The sequence below is a fragment of the Suillus paluster genome, assembly GCF_016628075.1.
Source record: "Suillus paluster strain FC165 chromosome Unknown EDB91scaffold_7, whole genome shotgun sequence".
Lineage (NCBI taxonomy): Eukaryota > Fungi > Basidiomycota > Agaricomycetes > Boletales > Suillaceae > Suillus > Suillus paluster.
In genome coordinates this window covers 300,417-321,379 of record NW_024537567.1, presented here as the reverse complement: position 1 = coordinate 321,379, position 20,963 = coordinate 300,417, and the positions used below count along the sequence as shown (strand labels likewise).

The 20,963-nt window shown below is 50.0% G+C and overlaps 10 protein-coding genes across 10 annotated transcripts; 5 read left to right on the top strand and 5 right to left on the bottom strand.

Annotated features, from left to right (window-relative positions):
* Positions 1–43: 43 nt before the first annotated feature.
* Positions 44–4,320, top strand: EDB91DRAFT_1109307 (glycoside hydrolase family 92 protein). The gene is made up of 23 exons (XM_041317612.1): positions 44–379; positions 433–726; positions 773–831; positions 887–961; positions 1,017–1,128; positions 1,190–1,236; positions 1,284–1,455; positions 1,506–1,633; positions 1,738–1,977; positions 2,026–2,056; positions 2,110–2,171; positions 2,224–2,323; positions 2,371–2,427; positions 2,480–2,513; positions 2,565–2,695; positions 2,747–2,814; positions 2,862–2,930; positions 2,984–3,090; positions 3,126–3,255; positions 3,371–3,457; positions 3,512–3,665; positions 3,713–3,909; positions 3,971–4,320. Exons 2-23 carry the CDS (start codon positions 510–512, stop codon positions 4,145–4,147), a joined length of 2,454 nt encoding a protein of 817 aa, XP_041181304.1. The 5' UTR covers positions 44–379; positions 433–509; the 3' UTR covers positions 4,148–4,320.
* EDB91DRAFT_1109305 (CBS-domain-containing protein) lies at positions 4,321–7,151 on the bottom strand. Its single transcript, XM_041317611.1, has 7 exons — positions 6,866–7,151; positions 6,394–6,672; positions 6,210–6,344; positions 5,925–6,158; positions 5,629–5,866; positions 5,487–5,581; positions 4,321–5,437 (listed from the first exon to the last, which is right to left on the bottom strand). Exons 1-7 carry the CDS (start codon positions 7,052–7,054, stop codon positions 4,541–4,543), a joined length of 2,067 nt encoding a protein of 688 aa, XP_041181303.1. The 5' UTR covers positions 7,055–7,151; the 3' UTR covers positions 4,321–4,540.
* A 696-nt stretch (positions 7,152–7,847) lies between these two features.
* EDB91DRAFT_1235187 (uncharacterized protein) lies at positions 7,848–9,047 on the bottom strand (the record flags this gene model as incomplete). Its single annotated transcript, XM_041321287.1, has 8 exons — positions 7,848–7,939; positions 8,007–8,162; positions 8,214–8,264; positions 8,417–8,471; positions 8,526–8,573; positions 8,714–8,748; positions 8,817–8,919; positions 9,033–9,047. 8 exons carry the CDS (start codon positions 9,045–9,047, stop codon positions 7,848–7,850), a joined length of 555 nt encoding a protein of 184 aa, XP_041181302.1.
* A 75-nt stretch (positions 9,048–9,122) lies between these two features.
* On the bottom strand, positions 9,123–11,371 carry EDB91DRAFT_1109297 (P-loop containing nucleoside triphosphate hydrolase protein). The gene is made up of 7 exons (XM_041317610.1): positions 10,970–11,371; positions 10,720–10,919; positions 10,548–10,665; positions 10,190–10,491; positions 9,815–10,135; positions 9,520–9,753; positions 9,123–9,479 (listed from the first exon to the last, which is right to left on the bottom strand). The coding sequence occupies exons 1-7, from the start codon at positions 11,241–11,243 to the stop codon at positions 9,294–9,296; spliced, it is 1,635 nt and encodes a 544-aa protein (XP_041181301.1). The 5' UTR covers positions 11,244–11,371; the 3' UTR covers positions 9,123–9,293.
* Positions 11,372–11,457: 86 nt separating this feature from the next.
* EDB91DRAFT_1308372 (peptidyl-tRNA hydrolase PTH2-domain-containing protein) lies at positions 11,458–12,791 on the top strand (the record flags this gene model as incomplete). The annotated part of the gene is made up of 8 exons (XM_041325066.1): positions 11,458–11,715; positions 11,769–11,821; positions 11,868–11,873; positions 11,929–11,977; positions 12,029–12,054; positions 12,107–12,208; positions 12,270–12,322; positions 12,370–12,791. The coding sequence occupies 8 exons, from the start codon at positions 11,458–11,460 to the stop codon at positions 12,417–12,419; spliced, it is 597 nt and encodes a 198-aa protein (XP_041181300.1). The 3' UTR covers positions 12,420–12,791.
* Positions 12,792–13,446: 655 nt separating this feature from the next.
* EDB91DRAFT_1109279 (uncharacterized protein) lies at positions 13,447–14,752 on the top strand. Its single transcript, XM_041317609.1, has 7 exons — positions 13,447–13,721; positions 13,774–13,852; positions 13,907–14,033; positions 14,083–14,095; positions 14,149–14,274; positions 14,329–14,426; positions 14,486–14,752. The coding sequence occupies exons 1-7, from the start codon at positions 13,593–13,595 to the stop codon at positions 14,535–14,537; spliced, it is 624 nt and encodes a 207-aa protein (XP_041181299.1). The 5' UTR covers positions 13,447–13,592; the 3' UTR covers positions 14,538–14,752.
* On the bottom strand, positions 14,753–17,817 carry EDB91DRAFT_1109270 (WD40 repeat-like protein). Its single transcript, XM_041317608.1, has 9 exons — positions 17,492–17,817; positions 17,272–17,439; positions 16,975–17,194; positions 16,799–16,913; positions 16,620–16,743; positions 15,894–16,568; positions 15,417–15,836; positions 15,067–15,367; positions 14,753–14,993 (listed from the first exon to the last, which is right to left on the bottom strand). The coding sequence occupies exons 1-9, from the start codon at positions 17,729–17,731 to the stop codon at positions 14,803–14,805; spliced, it is 2,454 nt and encodes an 817-aa protein (XP_041181298.1). The 5' UTR covers positions 17,732–17,817; the 3' UTR covers positions 14,753–14,802.
* Positions 17,818–17,868: 51 nt separating this feature from the next.
* On the top strand, positions 17,869–18,685 carry EDB91DRAFT_1109268 (Tim10/DDP family zinc finger-domain-containing protein). The gene is made up of 4 exons (XM_041317607.1): positions 17,869–17,999; positions 18,053–18,091; positions 18,149–18,367; positions 18,419–18,685. The coding sequence occupies exons 1-3, from the start codon at positions 17,923–17,925 to the stop codon at positions 18,327–18,329; spliced, it is 297 nt and encodes a 98-aa protein (XP_041181297.1). The 5' UTR covers positions 17,869–17,922; the 3' UTR covers positions 18,330–18,367; positions 18,419–18,685.
* On the bottom strand, positions 18,416–19,062 carry EDB91DRAFT_760386 (At2g23090-like protein). Its single transcript, XM_041328310.1, has 4 exons — positions 18,905–19,062; positions 18,722–18,847; positions 18,643–18,665; positions 18,416–18,572 (listed from the first exon to the last, which is right to left on the bottom strand). The coding sequence occupies exons 1-4, from the start codon at positions 18,911–18,913 to the stop codon at positions 18,503–18,505; spliced, it is 228 nt and encodes a 75-aa protein (XP_041181296.1). The 5' UTR covers positions 18,914–19,062; the 3' UTR covers positions 18,416–18,502.
* A 279-nt stretch (positions 19,063–19,341) lies between these two features.
* On the top strand, positions 19,342–20,900 carry EDB91DRAFT_1235215 (pyridoxal phosphate-dependent transferase; the record flags this gene model as incomplete). Its single annotated transcript, XM_041321292.1, has 7 exons — positions 19,342–19,449; positions 19,556–19,797; positions 19,848–19,912; positions 19,962–20,022; positions 20,067–20,284; positions 20,334–20,569; positions 20,631–20,900. The coding sequence occupies 7 exons, from the start codon at positions 19,342–19,344 to the stop codon at positions 20,898–20,900; spliced, it is 1,200 nt and encodes a 399-aa protein (XP_041181295.1).
* Between the last annotated feature and the right edge of the window lie 63 nt (positions 20,901–20,963).

The following is a 20,963-nucleotide window of genomic DNA, read 5'->3' as shown; positions in this document are numbered from 1 at the left end:
CTGAGCGAGAACATCAAAGACAGCTACAGTCAGTCACGGAATTATAAACAACGCTCAGACCTGGTCCAGTCATGGTGTACCAGTGTATGGCCCGTCCAAACAGCTGAGGGGAACTCTCTAACGGCCCAATACTTACCCGGGCCGTCCTTTCGGCATGATCTTCCAATATATGTGCACTAGTGGTTCGCTTCTTTTCCTTACCAGCGAGGAACTTCGCGCGTAGCTCGCGAAACCTTCCTTTAAAAGCGTCGTGCGCTCGTTTGCGCCAGAACTAAGGTGTTTGCTGAGATATGCAACTTGGGGCCACAAAATCCAGGCTCTCACCATGCTCAACGGACACAATATCCGCTAATGAAGCTCTTGACTAGTGTTACGAGGAGTACGTACTCATTAATCGTCCACGGTCTCTTCCCTAAATGCCTGTACTTAAAGGCTAGATGCGGGAATAACCTCATTAAAATCCAAGTCAGATTAAGCAGAGGTTCCTCGCTTGCGCTCTAATCTTCACCATGGCGCGCTGGCTAATGCTGCTCTCTGCGCTGTGTCTGCTAGCTCATACAAGTGCTCATTCACTCACGCGATTAGCTGCTCATTCACGCCCGCAATTAACTGTTCGCTCCCAGACAGACACGGCAACGACCTTGTCAAGAAACACAACTATCACAGACCCTGCAAGCTACGTCAATGTTTTCATCGGCACAACCAACGGAGGACATGTTTTCCCCGGTTTGCCTCTACGGTGCTTCTATTGGCTTCTGCTGATTTTGCGTAGGTGCCACTCTTCCGCACGGAATGGTGAAAGTTGGACTCGACACTGATTCTCCAGGAAACGTAAGGCTATCCGATGTTTAGTCTTCATGACGTCTGATGTTTGAATGCCGTTTAGCAAGCAGGTTATGATGCCAATTCCACTTTCAATGCGACAGGCTTCTCGCAGCTGCACGATTCAGGAACTGGTGGTGTGCGTGTCCTAGGTGTTGCAAAATGCCGTACTTATAAGCTAATGTTCCCTGAAGGGTTCATCGCTTTCCAACTTTAAGCTCTGGCCTCTGCCTGAATGCGAGTCGTTCGCATCATGCAATACGTCTATGTCCGTCAGAAAAACGTTGCGCAAAGTCCTCCCTGATGGTACCACCCACGCCTAGTCTCGTGATTTGATGCTAAATATAATGTCTTACTCGTATCACAGGTTCTCCCGACGATGCTGGCTCACCTGGTTACTTCGCAACGAATCTTGTATGTGATGAATTGTACTACACCATGCTGCAAACTTAGTCCCGTAGTCTACTGGAGTGCGAGTGGAGTTGACTGCTTCACGTCGCGCTGCACTTCACCGTTACACATTCCCGCCGTCGTCACGTGAACCCCGCATTGTTGTGGACATCACGAATGACGGCCTGATCAGCAATACAGAACCAGTTGTGAACGTAAACACTACTACTGGGCGCATCACTGGCAAGCCTACTCGATGTCCTCCCTCATTCCTAGCTCACTGTCATTCTTAGGTGGAGCCAGGTTCGCTTCGTCGTTCGGCCCTGGAAGGTACAATGTCTACACTTGCGTAGATTTCAAAGGCGACGGCTATGACTTTCAGGCACCCGCTGAATATGGCGTTTGGCTGGGGAACGCCCCTGTGCAGAATAGTACACAGCTTACCCAATTGTACTCTGGTATTTCCTTGACCATTCTTCTTGCTATCTCAAAATCCATGGCTTGCAGGTTTCTTGTCCGAAATAGGGTGCCTTGCTGACTTTCCCGCCCTCATCCAATTCGATTGATACGACCATCCTCGCACGTGTCGGTGTTTCCTTCATTTCTTCCGACCAGGCCTGTGCAAATGCTGAGTCAGAAATCCCGGACTTCGACTTCGATGGAACCGTTGCAACAGCGCGAGAAACATGGAACGAACTTCTATCCAGGATCCAAGTCGATACTCAAGGCGTGGACAAGGAATTTACCGAACTATTCTACTCATCAGTAAGTATTTGAAATGTTCCAATGTGCTCGAGTTGCACGGCCTTTTAGCTTTACAGGACGCACATTTCTCCCGCTGATTGTAAGCCATACTCCCTTTTGCGAGCACAGGGTTGCTGACTCCGTAATTGATAGACACTGGCGAAAACCCCAACTGGAATTCCGCCGAACCTTACTATGATTCCTTTTACTGCAATGTTAGTATCTTTCGGTGGCATCAGTCGCACATTTTTAATTCTTCGAGCGCAGTGGGATACTTACCGCACAATGTATCCCCTAATGTCGCTTCATGATCCGGAGGTGTTCGCCCGCATCGTTCGTGGAATGATAAATATTCAAAAGCATGAAGGTAGATCACTGTGTTGTGAAATCATGCATACAACTCACTCATGATAGGTTGGTTGCCTGAGTGCCGCGGCGCCACTCTTCAGCAGTACATCCAAGGTGGAAGCAGTAAGTTCTCGAACCAGTTTCGCATGGTTTGCCTCTCAAATGTGACCCACAGACGGCGACCCTATTCTCGGAGAGTTCTTTGTCAAGTCAGTCAGCATGTAAATCAGCACCGATACACTCATTCACTACTGTCGTAGATTTTATGAACATGCCAGCGCGCTGAATGTCTCAGCCGACGACCTGTATACTGCCCTTCTTGCTGATGCAGAAGACCAACCACCCAACTGGAATCTCCAAGGAAGACAGGCGACCGTCTGGAAACAGTACAGTTAGCAAATCACTATTTATCATGCGCTCTTTGTCACAATCATCTTTCTAGGTTTTATCCCTTCCAACATCTATGCATCGGGAGGTGCCGCCACCAAGCAGGTCTCGCGTACACTAGAGGTAGGAGCGCGTTCGATCCGTGAACTCATTCTCGCTTACTTGAATAGTACTCGTTCAACGACTTCTCCATCTCACAAGTCGCAAAGATTCTCAACAAAACGGATGATGTAGCCAAGGTTCGACATTCTCCATGTGTGTGAAATCAGAACGTTAGTTTTTGTGACCGTAGTACCAAGCTCGGGCGGGAAACTTCATTAATGTCTGGAATGAGAGGGTTACTCTTCCCGAGTATCCCTCAATCAAGGGCATGATGCAGGCAAGTCACTCCCCCATGACGTTATCAATGCAGCACGAGACTAATTGGTTTTTAGTCCTCGCTTCGTAGATGGGGAGTGGAGTTACACCGACCCTCGCCATTGCAGCGTGAACGACCCTCTCCACTCAACCTGTTATCTCGACGCTACAAACCGCGATGGCTTCTACGAGTCATCTCCCATGGTGGTATGCATTTTCACTGGCTTCATAATGGTTTGTATCTAACAGCTTGCTTGCAGTATTCTCAAGTGTGTATATCCCACTAATACACCTCTTACTTTTGTTGATAGACTATCACTAGTACGTTCCTCAAGACACAGCGAAGTTGATCTTGTTGCAGGGAGGCAATGAGTCCTTCATAGACCGGCTTAACTTGATCTTCGACCAGGTAAATACCTCAGAACTGCAAACGACACTCTGAGGTTGACCCGTGTCCTTTCAGCACTACTTCGATGTCACAGACGAGCCATCTCAGCAAATTCCTTTCATGTACCACTATGCTGATCGGCCTGGCCTGAGCACCCAACGTTCCCGCATGATAATTGCCGAGTCTTACAACACCACGGTCAACGGTCTTCCTGGCAACGATGATTCCGGCAAGTCTTGTGAAACCTTCAATGGATGTCATCTAATACTTGCTCAGGTGCTATGGCCAGTTACGCTGTTTTCTACCTCATGGGGATGTACCCCCTTCCCGCAACCCGCCAAATCCTTCTCGCTTCGCCCTATTTCCCGAAGGTCTCTTTCTATAACCCAGTTTTCAATACCACGACCACTATCATCGCCAATAATTTCAGTGGCAACCCTCAAGATGGCAAGGGCGGAACTGTCTTCGTCAAGGTTTGTTATACCTTCATTGCGTATTTTCCAACCGTGACTTAATGAGAGCGAACTGCTGCAGAGCGTGACTATCGATGGCCAACCATGGCATTCAAACTGTTATCTAGACTGGGATGTATTCGTCAAGGGCTCTACCGTTGAGCTTGAGCTCACGAGCGACATTGATACCACTTGCGGAGAGGGCCCTGACGCTCTGCCTCCTTCCCTTTCGACTGGTGGATATAGCGGACCAATCTAGAAAGAAAAATGTCTCGTTTTGAGACCAACTGTTGGATATTCTCAAATTGAGTAAGATAGGCAGCGTTCATATATTAGCTCACCACAAGACCTAGCTTAATACTGAATTTACCTCTAACTCGCTGTACATGAAGTCCAGCCGGATCTGTTTTCCGCTTATGTGTGCAGTGTCCTGTGTCTTGACCGAAAGCGTCATGTTCATTCACAAAATTCGTAATGAATTCATAAACAAATCGTCTAGGCAAAGGAGTGAATGGCAGGTTCGACAGCATGGGTCTCATCCTGTACATATATATCATGAAAACAGTGAGATTCGAGGTTAACAGTCTGAGTTCCTTGGGGTAAAAACTGAAAGCATTAATGATCACCATATACCTTCTCCGCACTCAGCTCTTCAGTCATGTGCCAATCTCGAGATGGTGAACACCGCGACGATCACAACAGCGAGTGCACCAATGCTCGCAGGGAGCAACAAATCCTTCGGAATGCCCATCACCAGCTCCTCCTGCGGTGGCGTGTATGCCCTTGTAGGGGGAGTCACAGCAGCAGCAGGTTCGGGGATCGTCACGGCCTCTGCCTTCTCGACTTCCTTCTCTTCCTCCTTCGCGGCCGCATTCACCTCCGCGGCCTTTGCCTCGCTCTTCTCTGCCCCAGCATCAATCCAGTGCTTCCCACCCTGAATAAACAGTACTACCCGATCCGAGCCCGCCGACCGCGCAATTTTCACAGCATCCGCAATGTCCGTGTCGCTCGTAATGAGCACCGTGTCCTCGTCCGCATCCGTGTATGATAACGTAAAGTCCTCAGGCTCGGGTCGCTCGGCGGGTGAGCCTGCGAACTCGGTGAAGAACGGATCCGTCGCAAGCTTGCCTTGTACGATTTCGCGCAACATCTCGACACTATCGTGCCGCGCCTGGAACCGGTGGGTGCGCCCACTTGGCGTGCGGAACTTGAAGACGTACGTCCCATCGTCTACTGGCACGCTGGCTGTCGCGCCCGTGATAGCTGGAATGGTACCCTTGCGCTTTCGCGAGTAGCCTTCGAGGCCAGACTCGTGCTCTTCGTCAACCACTGAGGCAGAATCGTTCGGATGCACTTCAGAGTGCGGGGACTGCTGAAGGCGGGCGAGGTTGTGCGTAGAGAGAGAGTGGCCCTCAGTGGGGACGTGCGAACCAGAAACCACGGACTCGGTGTCATCGTGGCCACCAATAGAGTCGAAGAAGCGGCCCCACATTGGTCCGCCTTCGGCTTCCACAGAATCGCCAGCATTTTCCGTGCTCATGGCGTTCATCTGAAAATTGAGTTAGAACAGACCAAACCTACGAACAGACTTCACGGACCTGTTCCAGGGTGGCATATGTGAGTTTCAGGACATCGACGATAGCAACTAACCGTCCGTCGCTATCGACAACGGGCAAGTTCAGATAGTGCCCATCTGGTGGCATCTTCAGCACGGACAACACCAAAAACCAGAACACGCACTGTGCATCTTCTTGAGCGCATCGTGCACGCTCATGGCAGGAGGAGCAGTGTCAGGATGAGGGGTCATCACACGGATAACGCTACATATGCCCGCATCCAGACCCGCGGCGATGACGCGCAGGACAATGTCCTTGCTCGTGAAGATACCGGCAATCTTGGGGTATGCATCACCAGCACCTGGCGTATTCTCCATGACACAAACAGCAGTGACACGACGTTCCTTCATCAGTTTGGCCACCTCACGGACAGTCGTTTTGGGAGTGACGGTCGCAGGGCTGCGTCCGCGAGTCCATGACAGTCGTGAGATCTGGCAATGCGGTTTTCTCGCGTAGGGCGTCGACATAGGCGAGCATAGCAGCAGCTTGTGGGTTCGAAGCCATTCCTGGGCCAAGCTCGGATTGCACACCCGCAAGAGCGGTGTAGAGCTTCTCGGATGCGGACGAGGAACGCTCGACCTTGTTCAGTGCCTCATGGAAGACCTTGGTGATGTCAAGCAACCCAACAACATTGCCCTCCTCATTGCAGACAGGCTGACATTCGCGTTAACATCACTCATGTTCAGAGACCAGGTGAAATCATACCAAGTGCCGGAAGTGACGTTGAACCATAAGCTGGAGAGCCTCAGTCGCGCTCGTAGTATCCCGAGTAACCATTGGGTTCCGGGTCATAATCTGACTAACCGGGGTAGTATGAGGGTCAAGGCCATCAGCAGTGACCTATAAATTGGTAAGCGTCGATTGTCAACAGTCAACGTTAACCACATACTCTGTATGCCAGGTCCTTGGCGGTAAAAATACCACTGAGACCTTCTTCATCGTCTACAACAAGGACACAATCGGTCCGTTTGGCCGCACACAACTGACTAGCTTCTGCGACAGTGATATTGTCAGGCACAGTGAGTGCAGGGCTGGGCTTCAGTGCAGCCACGGTGCCCTTTGCAACAGTAGGTTTTGCGGCACGTTTTCCGCGGCCACCACCTGCATGATGCGTTGTCGAGATGGTACGTTTTCGGGCAAGTTCCGATTCGATTTTCTTCCGGATAGCCTGTGAAGGAGGATTAGCGACTGAAACATTACGGACAGGCGTGCGGCGGTGAGAAATAGTGTTTGATGCAGAGTGGGCACGCCCTTGGTAAAGAGGTGATAAGGAACTCATTGAAGGAGCGTGTACACGTGTACGTAGAAGCGTACCGTAAACAAAATTGCGTTCGGAACCTGAAAGCGGAAAGAATGCTCACCTCGTCGCGCTTGGACTGCTTTCTCCGGGTGTCAGCGAGAGACGGTGAGATACCAGATAAGTTGGACATGGATGCTGATGAAGTAGTATGTCTAGGTGGTGGTGGTGGTACTGGAGAAGGAGCACGATCGTTATGGAGAGCTCTGTTGGTGGACGGTGAGTGCGATGACGGGACGGGGATACGAGACATGGATTGTATTAAGAAACAACTGAACGACGTTGACGACAGTCGTTGTCGGTGTTGCTCGCCGTTGTCGTCGACGTTGCTCGCGTTCCGTGCCTTCTCAATCTTCGAATCCAAGAAAGCAATATTCGGACTTTGCTCTTATTTGTTTAGAGTGGCAGTGCAGTCAATATGTACAGGGGTCTCGCTCCCGCTCAACTCATCTTCTTCTGCAGCACCTTTGGTCCCCTTCCCTGCTGTCTGAGCTTGTATAAGTAGTACACTCCACCAATAACCAAAATTGCAACGAAGTTTGCTGGCAAAAGTACATCAATCGCGCGCTGAGAACGTGACAGGGAGCATGACTTACCAACAACGAACCCAAGTACTCCCTGAAACAGCTCCAGCACCAGAGTAGTGATGCTCCGTCCCAGCTTCAGTATACTCTCAATCATATTTTGAACAAGCGCAAAGATGGCTTGGAACACAGCTAACACAGCATGCAGCAACGACAGCCCAATAGCAGTCAAGGACTGCCCGAATTTCGCCAGTGCAGCAATAATCGTGGCCATAAGTAGTTGTGGTCAAGTTGCAATTAGAAGCTGCTGCGACCCTTTTTATCGAATGTGAGTGTCATCGACGTCATTGGAGCCCAGTCAAATTCGCATCGAGCAATAATAATCTATCATTATACGTTAGTGCAAAAAGAGATGATAGAGAGCCATTGCATATGCATATGTACGGTAAATGGGGAATGTCTAGGCAAGCTATCACATGTCCCTTCTCAAAAACCCTACGTTTCCCATCCACGTCCACATCCTTAATCCCTCCTCGGAGCAGCAGGCTCGACGACAGCGCTAGCTCCGAACCTGACAACCAGCTCCCGCACGCGCAACCATACCTGACCCACAGCTGGTGGGAGCGATGGGTGCTCCGAGAGTGTCGTGATACGCTTGTCCTGTAAGCGTAATGGCATCACGAGTGAACTGGGAGTGGAAGTAGCGCTGATGGAGGAATTGAGCGTAGACCAGCGGCATCATGAGCGAGTTACGGAACAAAAGTGCACCGAACAGAACACGCGCGAAGATGACGAGTTCGGCGATGGCCACAACGCGCATCGCGGTATCGTAGTTAGCTGTATGACGTGTCACTCATAAATTCAACTATGGTAGCCTTGGAATATCACCTTTAACCCAAAGGTGGAGCTTCTTCGCCAGAGGATGAGGTTGAGGTGGACCTCCAGCAGCGAGAGGTGGACCAGGAGGCAAAAATTGAGGCATCAATGTCGTACGAGTAAACGTCAGTGCATGGAAAAGAGAACACATAGTAAGGCATCAACGCGACTGCGCTTCATCAGTACCAGTGCATAATTCAAACGATGCAACGCACAGGTGACCGGCCTGGAAGTCCACCAGAAGATAGCCAACAAAAAGTATTGCACGTTCTGCGACCACGGTCATTCTCAGGGTGTTAAAAGGGGAGGAATCAGATAACCCACCTCATCTGCGAGCGCGCGTCTAACATACGCCATGTTCGGCTGGGGAGTCTACAGCCATGCCTCAGAAACACACACATTCCATGCGTTACGTCATAAACTCACCCCAAGGGCCTTCCTGGACACGCAACACCCACATCAGCACGCGATCTCCACGCTGGTTGGCACGCAGAAAGCACTCACTGGCACACAATAAAATAGGACATTAGGGCTCCAAGGAAGCTAGCTGTAAGGATCGTAGAGGGACTGGGTGAGAACGAGCCTTTGGGAGGAGGGGCAGTGTGAGCTGCGCACCCTTGTACCACCAAGACGAGACGGTTTTGAACATCATCCATGCCAAAAAGTAACGGGACCCTGAAAGGAGGAGCAAGAAGTGTCCACCCGCCCAGAGATAGTGCTATATGCGTTGTGTTTCGATGAGGGTTAAACATTTAAACAACGGAAGTAAATTGCGACGAGCGCCCCGTCAGAACGATAATACACAATTTTTGTTAGAAGGAAAAGACTGACCTGTGTAGTTGCCATTATACTTGAAGTCTATCAGTGATGAAGGAAGTGGTTGAGGAAGAAATTTTGAGCTGGCAGCTGATGTGTGGCCGGAGATGTCAGGCTTAGGCCTGGTGTTCAATTTAGGGCAGGCGCACACGTACTCGCTATGGGCGCTTATGGGTGCTCCCACAGCAACTGCACTGCTGCATCCTGATGGCAAGGATATTACGCCAATAGCAAGTTACAGGAGCAATGTAGACATAATAGTGACCCCCTCAAGCGTCACCCGCTCCACTGCTGCCCAGAGGCCTTTGCCCTCTTCCGTTCCTTCCCTTTCCGGTACATCTCCTTATCCACTGCTTTCTTGCCCAAAGTCTCGACCCGCCGTTCTTTTTCCTTTCTTCGCGGCTTGTTCCGCTGGAACTCCTGCTCTTCCACAACCTCCTCGCCGCTGTCTGCACCGCCACCCTAATGGCATGTCCTCCCACTCCTCGTCATCCGCATCCACATCATTTCTCCGTCGCTTGTTCCCAGTAGTAGTAGTAGGCTTCCCCCCACCGATATTGACATTCACGCGTGGGGGCACAGCGAACCCAAACGCCTTTCCCACCTTTGCAAGGTCCAGCGCATTAATGTCAAAGATCTTCTTCAACGAATACGATGCATATGCTTGCAGATACGACCGGAAACCATCCCTTGCTGACTGGTGCAAAAAGTAGTTCTTCTGCAACAGCTTCTCCAGCTATAGACAGACATGTTCCGTAAATTAATTGATTCATATCACTGAGACTACGAGCGCCTACCTGACTCTGCACATTCGCAATTCGGTCCGCAGGGAATGTAAATTCATTTAGCGGAACCTTTGCTTCCTTGAGATACCGCAGGAAGCCCAGTTCGCTTTCTAGCAGGAACATCAAACTCTTCCCAACCTTACCAGCACGCGCCGTTCGACCCACACGATGGATATAGTCTCTTGGGTCATCTGGGGGATCAAATTGTATAATCCAGTCCACCCGTGGGATATCGAGGCCGCGGGCTGCGACGTCCGTGCATAGCAAGATTCCAGATTCAGCATTTATAAACTCGAAAAAAGTATTTGTCCGTTTTTGCTGTTTTTGTTTCCCCTGTCGTGCACTGCGTCAGTATATGGCAGGAGATATGGGTAGTATGGAACATACATGTAGATCGAGCACAGGCACATCTATGTAATTTAGCAGTTCGCCGTGGTATTTCACGGAATTACAGCTCGAGAAGAACACGATGACTTTTTTCTTGAGGTTCTTTTTGAGGAAAGTAAAGAGAAGGAGGAAGCGGCGGTCGGATGGGCAAACAACATATCCTTGTGAAAGTGTTGAGACAGTACTTGTCGCCTCTTCTTTGTCGACGTCGACGTGCAGAGGCCCGGGACGAAGAGACATTCGCGCGAGGTCTTGGACTTTTGTAGTTTGAGTGGCTGAAAAGAGCATGGATTGTCGGTCCTCTGTAATTCTGCAATTCAGTCCCTCGTAAATGGGTAAGGATGTTAAAAGACTGAACCATTTGGTAGAATAGATATGATCTTCTTCATTTCCTCCTCGAAACCAATCTCCAATATTCGATCTGCTTCGTCTATCACCAAGGCTTTAAGATTTCGGAAAACAAATCCTTTTGTGTTCTATCGAGCCGAAGTCGATCCCAGAGTAATGTATTCAAGGCTTCGAAGACGTACCTCGAGGTGATCCAGCAGCCGACCAGGGGTTGCAACAATCAAATTAACACCTTTCTCCAACTTCTCTGCCTCAGCCCTCCTATTTGCACCACCGATAACAATACCAAATGTCTGCGAATGATGTGCCATGAGATCTTTTGCGACCCCGAATATTTGCAGCGCCAGTTCTCGTGTGGGGGAAACGATAATAATTCCAGTACCTAACACAAAAATTAACTCCCTCATATTAAAAAATGGACGCACAACGCACCATTTCTAGGCTTGAACTTCATCCGATGCAGGAGCTCAACTGCAGGTATGAGGAATGCAAGCGTCTTTCCTGATCCAGTACGTGCAGCACCGAGAACATCTTTGCCTGCGAGGAGAGGGGGTATGGCTTTTGCTTGTACGGGGGTCATTGTGGTAAAGCCCATATCTGCGAGAGCTCTGTTGGTTGGCTCTGAGAGCTCAAGCGATGAGAACGGTTCGCGGCCAGAGACATCTTCCTGAGGGACCGCAGATGGCGCGGTAGAATCCTCTGCCATGTGGGTGATTCAATGGTATCAGTGAGCAGACGTTGAAAAGTTTTGAGTGCAGCGATTATAAGAGACCAGCACCAGCCTGCAAGCGATGACCGTTATGACCTTGCACTCGATCAAAGATTTCGAAAAAGTTACTCTCGGCAAACTCCGACTAACCTCATTTCAATGTCTCCGTCAGGCGAGTATTTATGCATGGGTCATAAGACATTAGAACACCATGTCTTACTGCAGGCGCGTTATTATAGCACTATCACATGCGGTGGTCGCAGGAGCTGCCCTAGGATTGGGTTACTACCTTGGATCACGCCTAAGCACCCAGAATGCTGCACCTGCCGCCGCACCTATACCATCGTCAGAGTCGAAGAATAAAGAGCCACCCAAGGAACCGGAGGTGGATAGTGAAGAAGAGGATGAGGCGCTTGCAGACGGGGATCTCAGCACTATCAAGGCAGGCTTCATGCAACCTTGCAAACTGGTATGAGCTGGCATCCAATTCAAAACACTTCTCGCTGACTTCAGCCTCGAAAGGTCTTGGTCGTGCGAGCGGATCTCAAAATGACCACCGGGAAAATAGCTGCACAGTAAGTGCTACGTATCTGCTCAGGCCACTTGAGGATGACCCTTTAGGTGTGGGTGAGTGCTCACGCTGCGACGAAGTATAATTATTGGATTGCGCGACGACTTTTAGACACGCAACACTAGCATGCTACAAGGGATTGTCGAGGACAAACCCTGCGGTATGCTTCAAATGATTATTTCCACCTACCCGGCCATTGAATAGTCTATAGCTCGTACAACATTGGGAGAGGACTGGGTACGTGTTTGAAGACCCTCCTACGCTTCATGCATTGAACGCTGTGACCCAGTCAAGCTAAAATTGCTCTGAGAGGCTCTTCAGAGGACGAGCTCCTTGAACTCGAAGCAGTTGCCAAGAGTCTCAACCTCTGCGCTCGATCAATATTGGATGCGTAAGTACTCCTTTCGATATACATCATCACACCTGTTTGCCGACCTTTTCCCTCAATTTAGTGGTCGTACACAGATCGCGGCAGGTTCGCGCACTGTTCTTGGTATTGGTCCTGGTAGGGAAATTCGCTCATCATGATGATCGCACTGAGATTCTTCGCAGCGCCCATAGATCTTATTAACCAGGTGACAGGCCACCTGAAACTCTTGTAGTCCGGTGATCTTTCTATCTAAACGCTGTACCAGTCGGCAAGGCCAATCGTATACTTGCATCGCCCAGTCAATCAGGTGTCCGTTTAATGTGAGGATAATGCAATGTGGTATAGTACAAATGAGTAGTCCATGTGCATGCCGTCTATGCTTCGTAAGTCTAGGTTGTGCATCTAGGTTGTGGAGGTTTCCTTCCCCCTTTTCATCGCTCAGAATACGCCTCCGCTCGTTCCCTGTCCCGCCGTTTCCTGCATTACCTGCAAAAGCATAATCCGTGTCAGTCCTCACTGCCGCTGGCCAAATATCGTGGAGCTTACCTGAGCCGAGCTCAACGAGACCGCTGGGTGCATCAGTTCACCGAGCCGCCTGGAGCGATGCCACCCGTCCCAGTGGACGCATTCCTTATGGGGTTGCCCTTGGAGCTGAACTTTGACGGTCGAAACTTTTTTGACGCAACCCTGTGAACATCTACCGGACCTGAACTTCCCACCCCTCCATTTCCGGCGTTGTCTAGATGGTGGGTCAGATGGCGGGATACAGGGCGAGCCCCTCACTTACTCGACCCGATATCTACGAGATTGCCTATACACCCCAACCCCAACACCGTGGGGTCTATGCCTGTGCAGTTTGTGTTCGCAGCGGTGACTGACCCGCCGGGTGCTGAACCGCCTTGACCAGTGTAGATGCTACCGATGTCCATTGCGCGCTGTGATTCTGCGAGGTGGTAGGGCTCTGACGCCGACAGCGAGGGCAGTGAGAGCGAGGATGGTACTGTAGAAATACATGATGGCTGACGACGGCGGGTAAAAACGTAAAACGATGAACGAGAAGTGGTGGTGGAGGTTGGCGGTCAAGAGGGAATTGGCGAGATGGAATGTATTCGGCGGGTATTTATGGGGTCTGCTCGGTGGTTGACAAAACAAACAAGTGGCTACAAGACGCGTCTCGGTCACGTGCTTTGATTTCTGAGCCTAGAACGTTGGCGCGCTGGTCAGGAAAGGGAAATTTCTGGAACACTATTTGAATTTCCGGATGGTTTTGGAGTGACTGGCATCTCTCCTTCGAGTGAACAAAATGTATCGACAAAGCACCATCATAGGCTCCACCTAGAGCCTGTCTCACAACCACTCCCATCGAAGTTCTCGTTCATCCCAGCATTCCCTCCTATTTTCTTGTATGGCCACTCTCACTATCGCACGTGCCTACCAACATGCATTCCGTACTCATCCAAACTACACTCTCGCTGTCACTGGTGGAACCTTGAATGCCCTCGGCGATATCGTTGCCCAGATTTCCCAGAACGTTGTGAGCACACCCGATTTTTCATACCATTATCCACAACTCATGGGTTCCGTAGCTCGTTAAAGATCATGAGCCCAGACCAGGTTGGGATCCCGCACGTACACTGCGTTTCTTTTGTCTCGGCTCCGGCATGAGTAAGTCCCATGCGCTTGATTATCGGAGTAAACCTTGAACCATCTGCCTGCGAGGCCCTCTACTTGGGAGGTGGAATTTATTTTTAGAGCGACGGTTCCCTCTTCGAGCGTGGAGAAGCCTTCAACCCCGCATCAGCTTCAGAGCTCTTTCAAAACGTGTGGCTGCCGACCAGCTAATAATGTGAGACTTATTGATATCTAATGTTAGTAGACTGACGGTTTGGTCCTAGGGCACCAATCGGGGTGAGAATATGTTTTTCATCGCTACCTTGAACATGGGCTCATACACATTCTAGCTTGTGATGTTTATAGGCTCCATGGGTGTGATGGAATGTCGAAGTCCCAGGCAAATACGCGAAAAATATGCTGACATGTTTGCTCCCGCTCTTCTCACCAATTGGAAGGTTTGGCCTATAGCACAAGTGAGTTCAAGGACGTTACGACTGCTCGTTGAAGGTCAACTTAGTTTCTCTCAGATGGTTAACTTCCGATACATGCCATTACCGTATAGAATACCTTTCCAGTCCGCCTGTGGCGTATTCTGGACATTGTACTTGTCCATTTTGAATGCCAAGTGAGTAGCCCCCATTTATGCATGTCCCGATGATTCAATTAGTAATGCCAACTTCACAGGGAGGACGAAAGGCAAGATAGAGAGGCAGCACTGCAAGGAACAGTGCATTAGACGACTGTTTCTCTCCGACAAAATATCCTTCAATCTGCTTATCGGTACACCCCTGGTAATATTACATTCACGGATTCGTTGTAGCTCATAGATCTCATTTACCAATTTTTATATCTGACCCAATGTTGTCTTCACCTGCTCCTCGCTATATTTCTCGAGGCGCTTTTGCATGTAATCGCACATGTTCTAATGCTACCCATTGCATACTGCAGCATATTCTGCATAGGGTAAATTTTGGGGTACATCGCCAGGATGCTACTAGATTTTAAGTCTGCCCATACTTCGGCTTGAAGAATGCAGGGGGCAGTTTTGATAACACGTCTACCAGTGGTCGTTCCACTAACACCAGCTCCCCTGGCCCAAGGAAATCGAGTGCCAAGATGGGACGATAATTCGTTACCATCCGCAACTTCCTTTCACTGGCCATCTCTCCTACTGCCACCAGTGCCAGTTTGCCTGCGGCGTTTGCGTGACTGGCCAGTATATTTGCCCTCCCAGTCTAACTCGAGTTTGCAGAGCCAAGAGGAACCCCAGAAGATAGCCTCTTTGGGTTTCGTTGAGGTCATGGGAGGTGCAATACCCGTCATTTCGTCGTCTGAGGGAGTAGGAAGGGGCTCAAATGCGACCCCGATAACTGGGTCTGGGGCGCTGAGGAACTGCTTTGGAAGACGAGAGTTAAACTCCCGTCCCCATGATGGCACTTCACCGTGTTCTACGTGGAAGATGTGGATTGTGTTGTTAGGAAGAACGGCGAGGAGGATTTGCGGGTTGTCGGGGAGGAAAACCAGGACACTTGGTGGGAGAGGAAGGGAGGGTAAAGTAGTGTGATGCTAACACAAATCAGCTCTGCACCAGATTCTAGCGGTAGATAAAACTTACTTGTATGGAATCGAGATTGAAGATGAATATTCGGCAGAGGTCATCGGACGTGGCCAACCACTGGCCGTCGGGACTCACTGTCATTTTCATGATAGTGATGTGATCTATACCACCAACCGACTGTTCATCCTCCTCTGAGGTCCATTTGTTGATTCCGTGGACAACCCTGCCGCTTGTTATCGACCCAGCATTGCAATGTTGATTGAACGTCCGAAGTATGGTGGGTGCTTCCGAGCTTAGATCGATAATGAGGATGAGCGACGTCATCGCAGAGGCCATGATCAACTTCGAGGAGTCCGGGGTGAATGTAAACGATGATCCACCGGCTGAGACAGGATTCTGGGAGCTTTGGGCAGAGATTCGATTCTCCAACATTGATGCGAATGTCCGCACTCGTCTCGGTTTCATGTGGCCAGCAGGCTAAAGGAATAGAGGTCAGGCAAACACGTCTACCAAATTTATAACTGCGTTGCTCACGTTGAATTCGAGCTCGAAAAGCTTAGCCTCGTACAGGTCAGACACAACAACCCAACGTCCATCATCCGATAATGCGCTGGCGATGAGGTTCGTGCGCACGTTGAGATCCATCTCGAGTACTTTCTCCCAAGCTGTCCGTGTCTCAGGGTCAGTCGATGGATCAACGCCGTCCACGATCACATCCGAGTCTGGAATGCCCAGAACTCGCCATATATTGACACCTGTCTCATGCATGCTTGCCACAAGGCGAGCTCTGCGAGAAATACATGTTGATGCGGTGTACGCGATGCGACGATAATAGGAATCCTCGAAAGTTGTCGTGACTCTTGTTGTGAGGGGGTTGACGACGCGAGGGGCAATGGAAGATGAAGTCATGCTGGCTGGCAGCGCAGGAGTGAGGGCGATAGACATGTCCAGTCCTCCAGAGGCCAGGACTGGTGCGATGTATGTCGTATTTGCAGAGGGCTTTCGCTTGTAAGAGGAGGGTATGGGAGAGTAGGGTGGCCAGACTGCAAGACACCGGACGTCGTGTGAGTGTACACGACGTGAGCCAGACTGAATCCATCGCGCTGGGGCAGAACTCGACAGGGAAGATGATGTTTCCGAAGCGGTGGGAACATATGAGAATTGCACAATTTTTTGGTCGACGCCAGAGCTGAATACAGAAGTGCCTTCCTGAAATTCGGCGAGTTTAATCACAGAAGAATGTTATGTCGAACGACTTACGGGTCCAATTACAAGGCAAAGCACGTCAGCTCCGTGCGCCGGAAAGCTGCAGGTTTGCGTGCAGGTCAGGGAATCCCAGAACTTCACTGCGCCTAAAGAATCCCCAGATACAATAGTACCGTCGCTGTATTAAAATGCTTAGGTCGACATATTGAGAGGTGTTTCACGCGTGCACTCACGCAAGCACGCCGACTGTCCAGACCAGCGTCCGTTCACCTTTCATCTTGTCTGTACCCATACGGTCGGTCGATCTGCCAGTAGCGACATCCCATTTCCGCAAGCTGCTATCCGAGCCTCCCGTGACGAGCCACGTATCGGTCCACTCATCATTCGTCGTCATCGCTGTCTTCGTCACCATCTGTCCCATTATCTGTCTTCTTCGCCGTCCGCTGTTTCGGCGGTCGAGGTGTTGGTGGGCCCCAAGCGATGCTCAGTATGCGACTTTTTATGCGATCGAATCGCCTGTGATGCTGCAGAGTATCCGCGACTAAGGATAGCAGACGAACAGACCCGTCTTCGCAACCCAGAGCAAGTAGTGTCGAGGAAGGATTAGCTGCAATGCTCCAGATAGCAGCCTCCCTGGGAGCTAATGGTTCGCTAAAGTCCAGTATCTTGAGTCTGGTGCAGATTATACAAAGCAAGAGCATCATACCCGAACGCAGCTGCGAGATATGTCCCATTCCAACAATTCAGACCCGCCCCCCGAGCTAAAAAGACGGAGATCAGAGCACGAAGGCACGGTGTCCGGTGGTAATATATCCGGATAGCGTAGAGTAAAAGCTAGTGAATCTACTTTTGACGGGCATGGACCTGGAAGAATCTAAATGTGACTTCAATTATTAAGGCATCAAATAATGAGACAAAGAGCTCACCTTGCGCACTTGCCAAGCTTGAGATGCCTGAATCTCTCCCTCCTCGGCAGTCCATTCGAGAAGGTCGATGTTGCCATTAGCATGGCCTACACCAAGTGTGCCAAACCTATCTTTTGGATCCCTTTCCCGTTTCTTCCCCTTTAGAGATGGTAATGGTAGCGGGGGAAACGCGAGAGCCGTGATCGGGGAGGGCGAATAGTCAACGAACCTACAGCGATGTACGGCGATAGGTCTTGACATGGCGCGAGCCTCAGCGAAGGATAGCTGCCCCCGACCTACTTACATTTTTCTTCAATTGCCTTTCTTGGACGTGTCCTTAAACCACGTGGGACTTCATATTTTGCTCCTTAGCATCATCGCGACTTACTTTCGGCCGCGTCCTCCAAAATTATTGCTTTCGGTTTCACTTTGCTATCTCGTTCTTTGCTAAAATGTCTTTCCTTGGACGTAGTGGTCCGTCACCAGCTGGTGGTGTCAACCACGAACGCGTTGAAATGGCCATCAACGAGTGCGTCGGCTCTAATTTCACTCAGGTCGTTGTAGCTGACTCCCAGGCCATAGAATTGACATGGTTTCAGACGTCTTTAACCGCATCGTTTCGTCTGTGACGTTTTTCTATAATTCCTGCAACCTTGACTTATTTTACGTGTGGTCTAGTTCATGTCATACCAAGTGCATCAGTCCTCGCTATGCCGAAGGAGACCTCAACAAGGGCGAGAGTGTCTGCATTGATAGATGTGTGGCGAAGTTCTTCGAAGTTAACAAGAAGGTTGGAGAAAAGATGCAGAGCGCAGGAGCGAATGCACAGGCCACGGGATCAACAAGTTTCTCGCTATGAGAATGACCACACTAGGGACATCCATGGATAGTTATGACGCGAGTCGGTCGCTTACCTAGCTTTTTTTTCTGTCTGACCTCGTTCTTCAAAGCTTCAACTTGTTCTACAACGCAATGCATTGGTGCATAATCATCCATCCCAAACACATTAGACGATCATGTATCGGACGAACCCTACTTGGCCACATCCGGGAAACATTCTGCCATTGTTTTTGAGTGCTTGTTCTGGGCGTGCTCCTCTAGTCTGCAATGCATGCATATACATTATCAGTACAAAACACCATATTCTCTTTTCATAACAGGCAGATACTCACGCTGGTGAACGTGTGGTTTGCAGCTGAGATGAAGGAATTGATTGGAGTGATATCGATAGAATCTATGAGTAACACTTACGAAGGTCTGTCTGCAAGTCTGGCAAATAATGTTCTTCGCCGCTTCGTTGACCTTGGTCCTACTTGTAGGACCTTTGTCTGCGCCTTTTCCAGCATTGCGTTCACGCTTTTGTGCGGCTTTGGCGCCCTGGAGGTTTGTTAGTGATCTAAGATCAGCCATTTGTGTGAACTGAAGATGACCCACGTTCCCCATGATCAAGCTAAGAAACTGAAAAAAAAAAAGTGGGGACCGGGAGCTGGTACAGAAAGCTAGGACCGAAGAGAAACGGAACTGGTATACTTGTGAGTGCTGGACAACGTTGCACAGGACGAACACTGTTTACGTAAGATGTCTTATGGACCTATCTTATCTTGGATTGTTTTCTTAGAATGTGGGACTACAGTCATGGACGGCAGTAAACCTGGCTTCACTAAGCCCACCAGCGTTCATAAGCGAAGTCCAACAACATCGGGCAGACATATATGGTGCGGGTGATAACAATCTGTCGACCAGTGGGAGTCATCGCAACCAGACTCGAGTCATTCTTACCCAGACCTGGCATGAGAATATCACCTGTGCGGCATTCTTGCAATCATTATCGTCGCTTTTCTTCCTGCGTGCCACAATCTCCTCTCTTCAACATGGATCCCAAACTCGCATCGATCATTGAGCAGGTCAAAGTGGACATCCTCACTCCGACTCAACAGCAGGATAATGCGAGACAACTAGAGGAAGTCTCCAGGAGTTTTGTATGTGAGTGCGAATCGAAAGTAGGGATATTCATCTGGCTGAAGAAGTGGTAGCCGATACTATCACAGGTGTGTTCTCCAACTCGACTGCAAATCACCTGAACAGAAGGACCTTCGTTCAGTGCCTACGAAGGAGATGTTCGCATATGCTGTGCAGGCTTCACTCGGTGACGATGTTTACAGCGAGCCATCTACGATTGCCCTCGAGGCACACATTGCTAAGCTCACAGGGAAGGAAGCTGCTCTCTTTGTAAGCAGTGGGACGATGGGCAACCAGCTTGCTATTCGCACGCATCTTCAGCAACCTCCCAATTCAATCATTTGTGATGTTCGGGCACATATCAATAAGTTTGGGCTGTTGCTTCATCCATCGTGACCTGGTGGCTGACTTGCCCTAGGTACGAGGGTGGCGGGGCGGCAATCCACTCGGGTGCCCTCCAGATGGCTTTGACACCTAAAAATGGCATGTATGGGCTTATGTGTCGCACACTCTATTATTGACATCTATGCAGGACACCATTTGACTCTGAAGGATATCGAACCTCACGTAGTATCCGGCACTGACGTACACAGGTGTGGAGATTCTGCGTATCGAGGATTCTTCTAATATGCATCAGCGCACCAACGCGAATTATTTGCTTGGAAAATACGCTGAATGGCACGATCATGCCTCAAAGCAACATCATTGAGATCGCTGATTTTGCCCTCAAGAATGACATACTCATGCATCTTGATGGTGCACGTCTATGGCACGTCGCCGCGGAAACTCGGACACCGATTGATGAACTCTGCGCACCATTTGACTCAGTCAGTTTGTGCCTCAGCAAGGGTCTCGGTCAGTGTTGTCATCAGTTACAATAACTGTAAAGTTTGACTCTCTGCAGGCGCCCCTGTTGGAACATGTCTCGTCGGTCCAAAGGCATTTATACAGAAAGCGCGCTGGTTCCGCAAGATTTTTGGCGGGGGAATGCGCCAGACTGGTGTTCTTGCCGGGTCAATCGCTTATGCACTCACGCATAACTTCCCCCTCCTTCCTAGGGTTCACGCTCTAGCCAAACGCCTACAAACTGGTTTAGAAGAGCTCCAGGTCGGCATATTGAGTCCTGCAGAGACTTGCATGGTAAGCCCCATTAGTCGCTTCTCGATCGTTGGTCCCCAAACGGACTGACGATGCGAAATAGGTTTTTTATGATCCCTCCACAATCGGCGTCGAATACTGGGAAATTATAGACAGGGCGGCTGCATTACCGAAGCCCATTAGTCTTACTGGCTCTCGACTCGTGGTACATATCCAAACATCGCCCGGGGCGGTGGAAGACTTCTTGTCATTGATAAAAGCGCTGAAGCAGGAGAAGATTCAAGCGGGAATTGTGCCGTTACAAGAGCAGAAGTCGGACGGAATGAGGAACGTGTACGTCAGGGCCAGCAGGCCCTCTACGCCCACTGGATGATCAACATGTACAATGTGACTGTTGTCCTCAACGGTCACAAGCGTACTAACAAGTTTCTCGCAG

Excerpts from the sequence above, each read along its gene's own strand:
- EDB91DRAFT_1109279 (XM_041317609.1), top strand. The coding sequence starts at position 13,593 with ATGGCCACTCTCACTATCGCACGTGCCTACCAACATGCATTCCGTACT. Across the intron at positions 13,722-13,773 it reads CCCAGATTTCCCAGAACGTT|CTCGTTAAAGATCATGAGCC; the intron begins GTGAGCACACCC and ends TGGGTTCCGTAG. Across the intron at positions 14,427-14,485 it reads TTGTCCATTTTGAATGCCAA|GGAGGACGAAAGGCAAGATA; the intron begins GTGAGTAGCCCC and ends CCAACTTCACAG.
- EDB91DRAFT_1109268 (XM_041317607.1), top strand. The coding sequence starts at position 17,923 with ATGTCTTTCCTTGGACGTAGTGGTCCGTCACCAGCTGGTGGTGTCAAC. Across the intron at positions 18,000-18,052 it reads GTTGAAATGGCCATCAACGA|AATTGACATGGTTTCAGACG; the intron begins GTGCGTCGGCTC and ends CCCAGGCCATAG. Across the intron at positions 18,092-18,148 it reads GTCTTTAACCGCATCGTTTC|TTCATGTCATACCAAGTGCA; the intron begins GTCTGTGACGTT and ends CGTGTGGTCTAG.
- EDB91DRAFT_760386 (XM_041328310.1), bottom strand. Across the intron at positions 18,666-18,721 it reads AGACTTGCAGACAGACCTTC|CTGCAAACCACACGTTCACC; the intron begins GTAAGTGTTACT and ends CCTTCATCTCAG. Across the intron at positions 18,573-18,642 it reads CAAACCACACGTTCACCAGC|ACTAGAGGAGCACGCCCAGA; the intron begins GTGAGTATCTGC and ends CATGCATTGCAG.
- EDB91DRAFT_1109307 (XM_041317612.1), top strand. The coding sequence starts at position 510 with ATGGCGCGCTGGCTAATGCTGCTCTCTGCGCTGTGTCTGCTAGCTCAT. Across the intron at positions 1,237-1,283 it reads GTTACTTCGCAACGAATCTT|TCTACTGGAGTGCGAGTGGA; the intron begins GTATGTGATGAA and ends TTAGTCCCGTAG. Across the intron at positions 2,172-2,223 it reads ATGATTCCTTTTACTGCAAT|TGGGATACTTACCGCACAAT; the intron begins GTTAGTATCTTT and ends CTTCGAGCGCAG.
- EDB91DRAFT_1109270 (XM_041317608.1), bottom strand. The coding sequence starts at position 17,731 with ATGTCAAGACCTATCGCCGTACATCGCTGTAGGTTCGTTGACTATTCG. Across the intron at positions 17,440-17,491 it reads AAGCTTGGCAAGTGCGCAAG|ATTCTTCCAGGTCCATGCCC; the intron begins GTGAGCTCTTTG and ends AGTCACATTTAG. Across the intron at positions 15,368-15,416 it reads TCAATCTCGATTCCATACAA|CATCACACTACTTTACCCTC; the intron begins GTAAGTTTTATC and ends GATTTGTGTTAG.
- EDB91DRAFT_1109305 (XM_041317611.1), bottom strand. The coding sequence starts at position 7,054 with ATGTCTCGTATCCCCGTCCCGTCATCGCACTCACCGTCCACCAACAGA. Across the intron at positions 6,159-6,209 it reads AACGTCACTTCCGGCACTTG|CCTGTCTGCAATGAGGAGGG; the intron begins GTATGATTTCAC and ends CGCGAATGTCAG. Across the intron at positions 5,582-5,628 it reads TGCGCTCAAGAAGATGCACA|ATGGGCACTATCTGAACTTG; the intron begins GTGCGTGTTCTG and ends AGATGCCACCAG.
- EDB91DRAFT_1109297 (XM_041317610.1), bottom strand. The coding sequence starts at position 11,243 with ATGGCAGAGGATTCTACCGCGCCATCTGCGGTCCCTCAGGAAGATGTC. Across the intron at positions 10,666-10,719 it reads GGCTGCTGGATCACCTCGAG|AACACAAAAGGATTTGTTTT; the intron begins GTACGTCTTCGA and ends TCGGCTCGATAG. Across the intron at positions 9,480-9,519 it reads ACAAGCGACGGAGAAATGAT|GGTGGCGGTGCAGACAGCGG; the intron begins GTGGATGCGGAT and ends ACATGCCATTAG.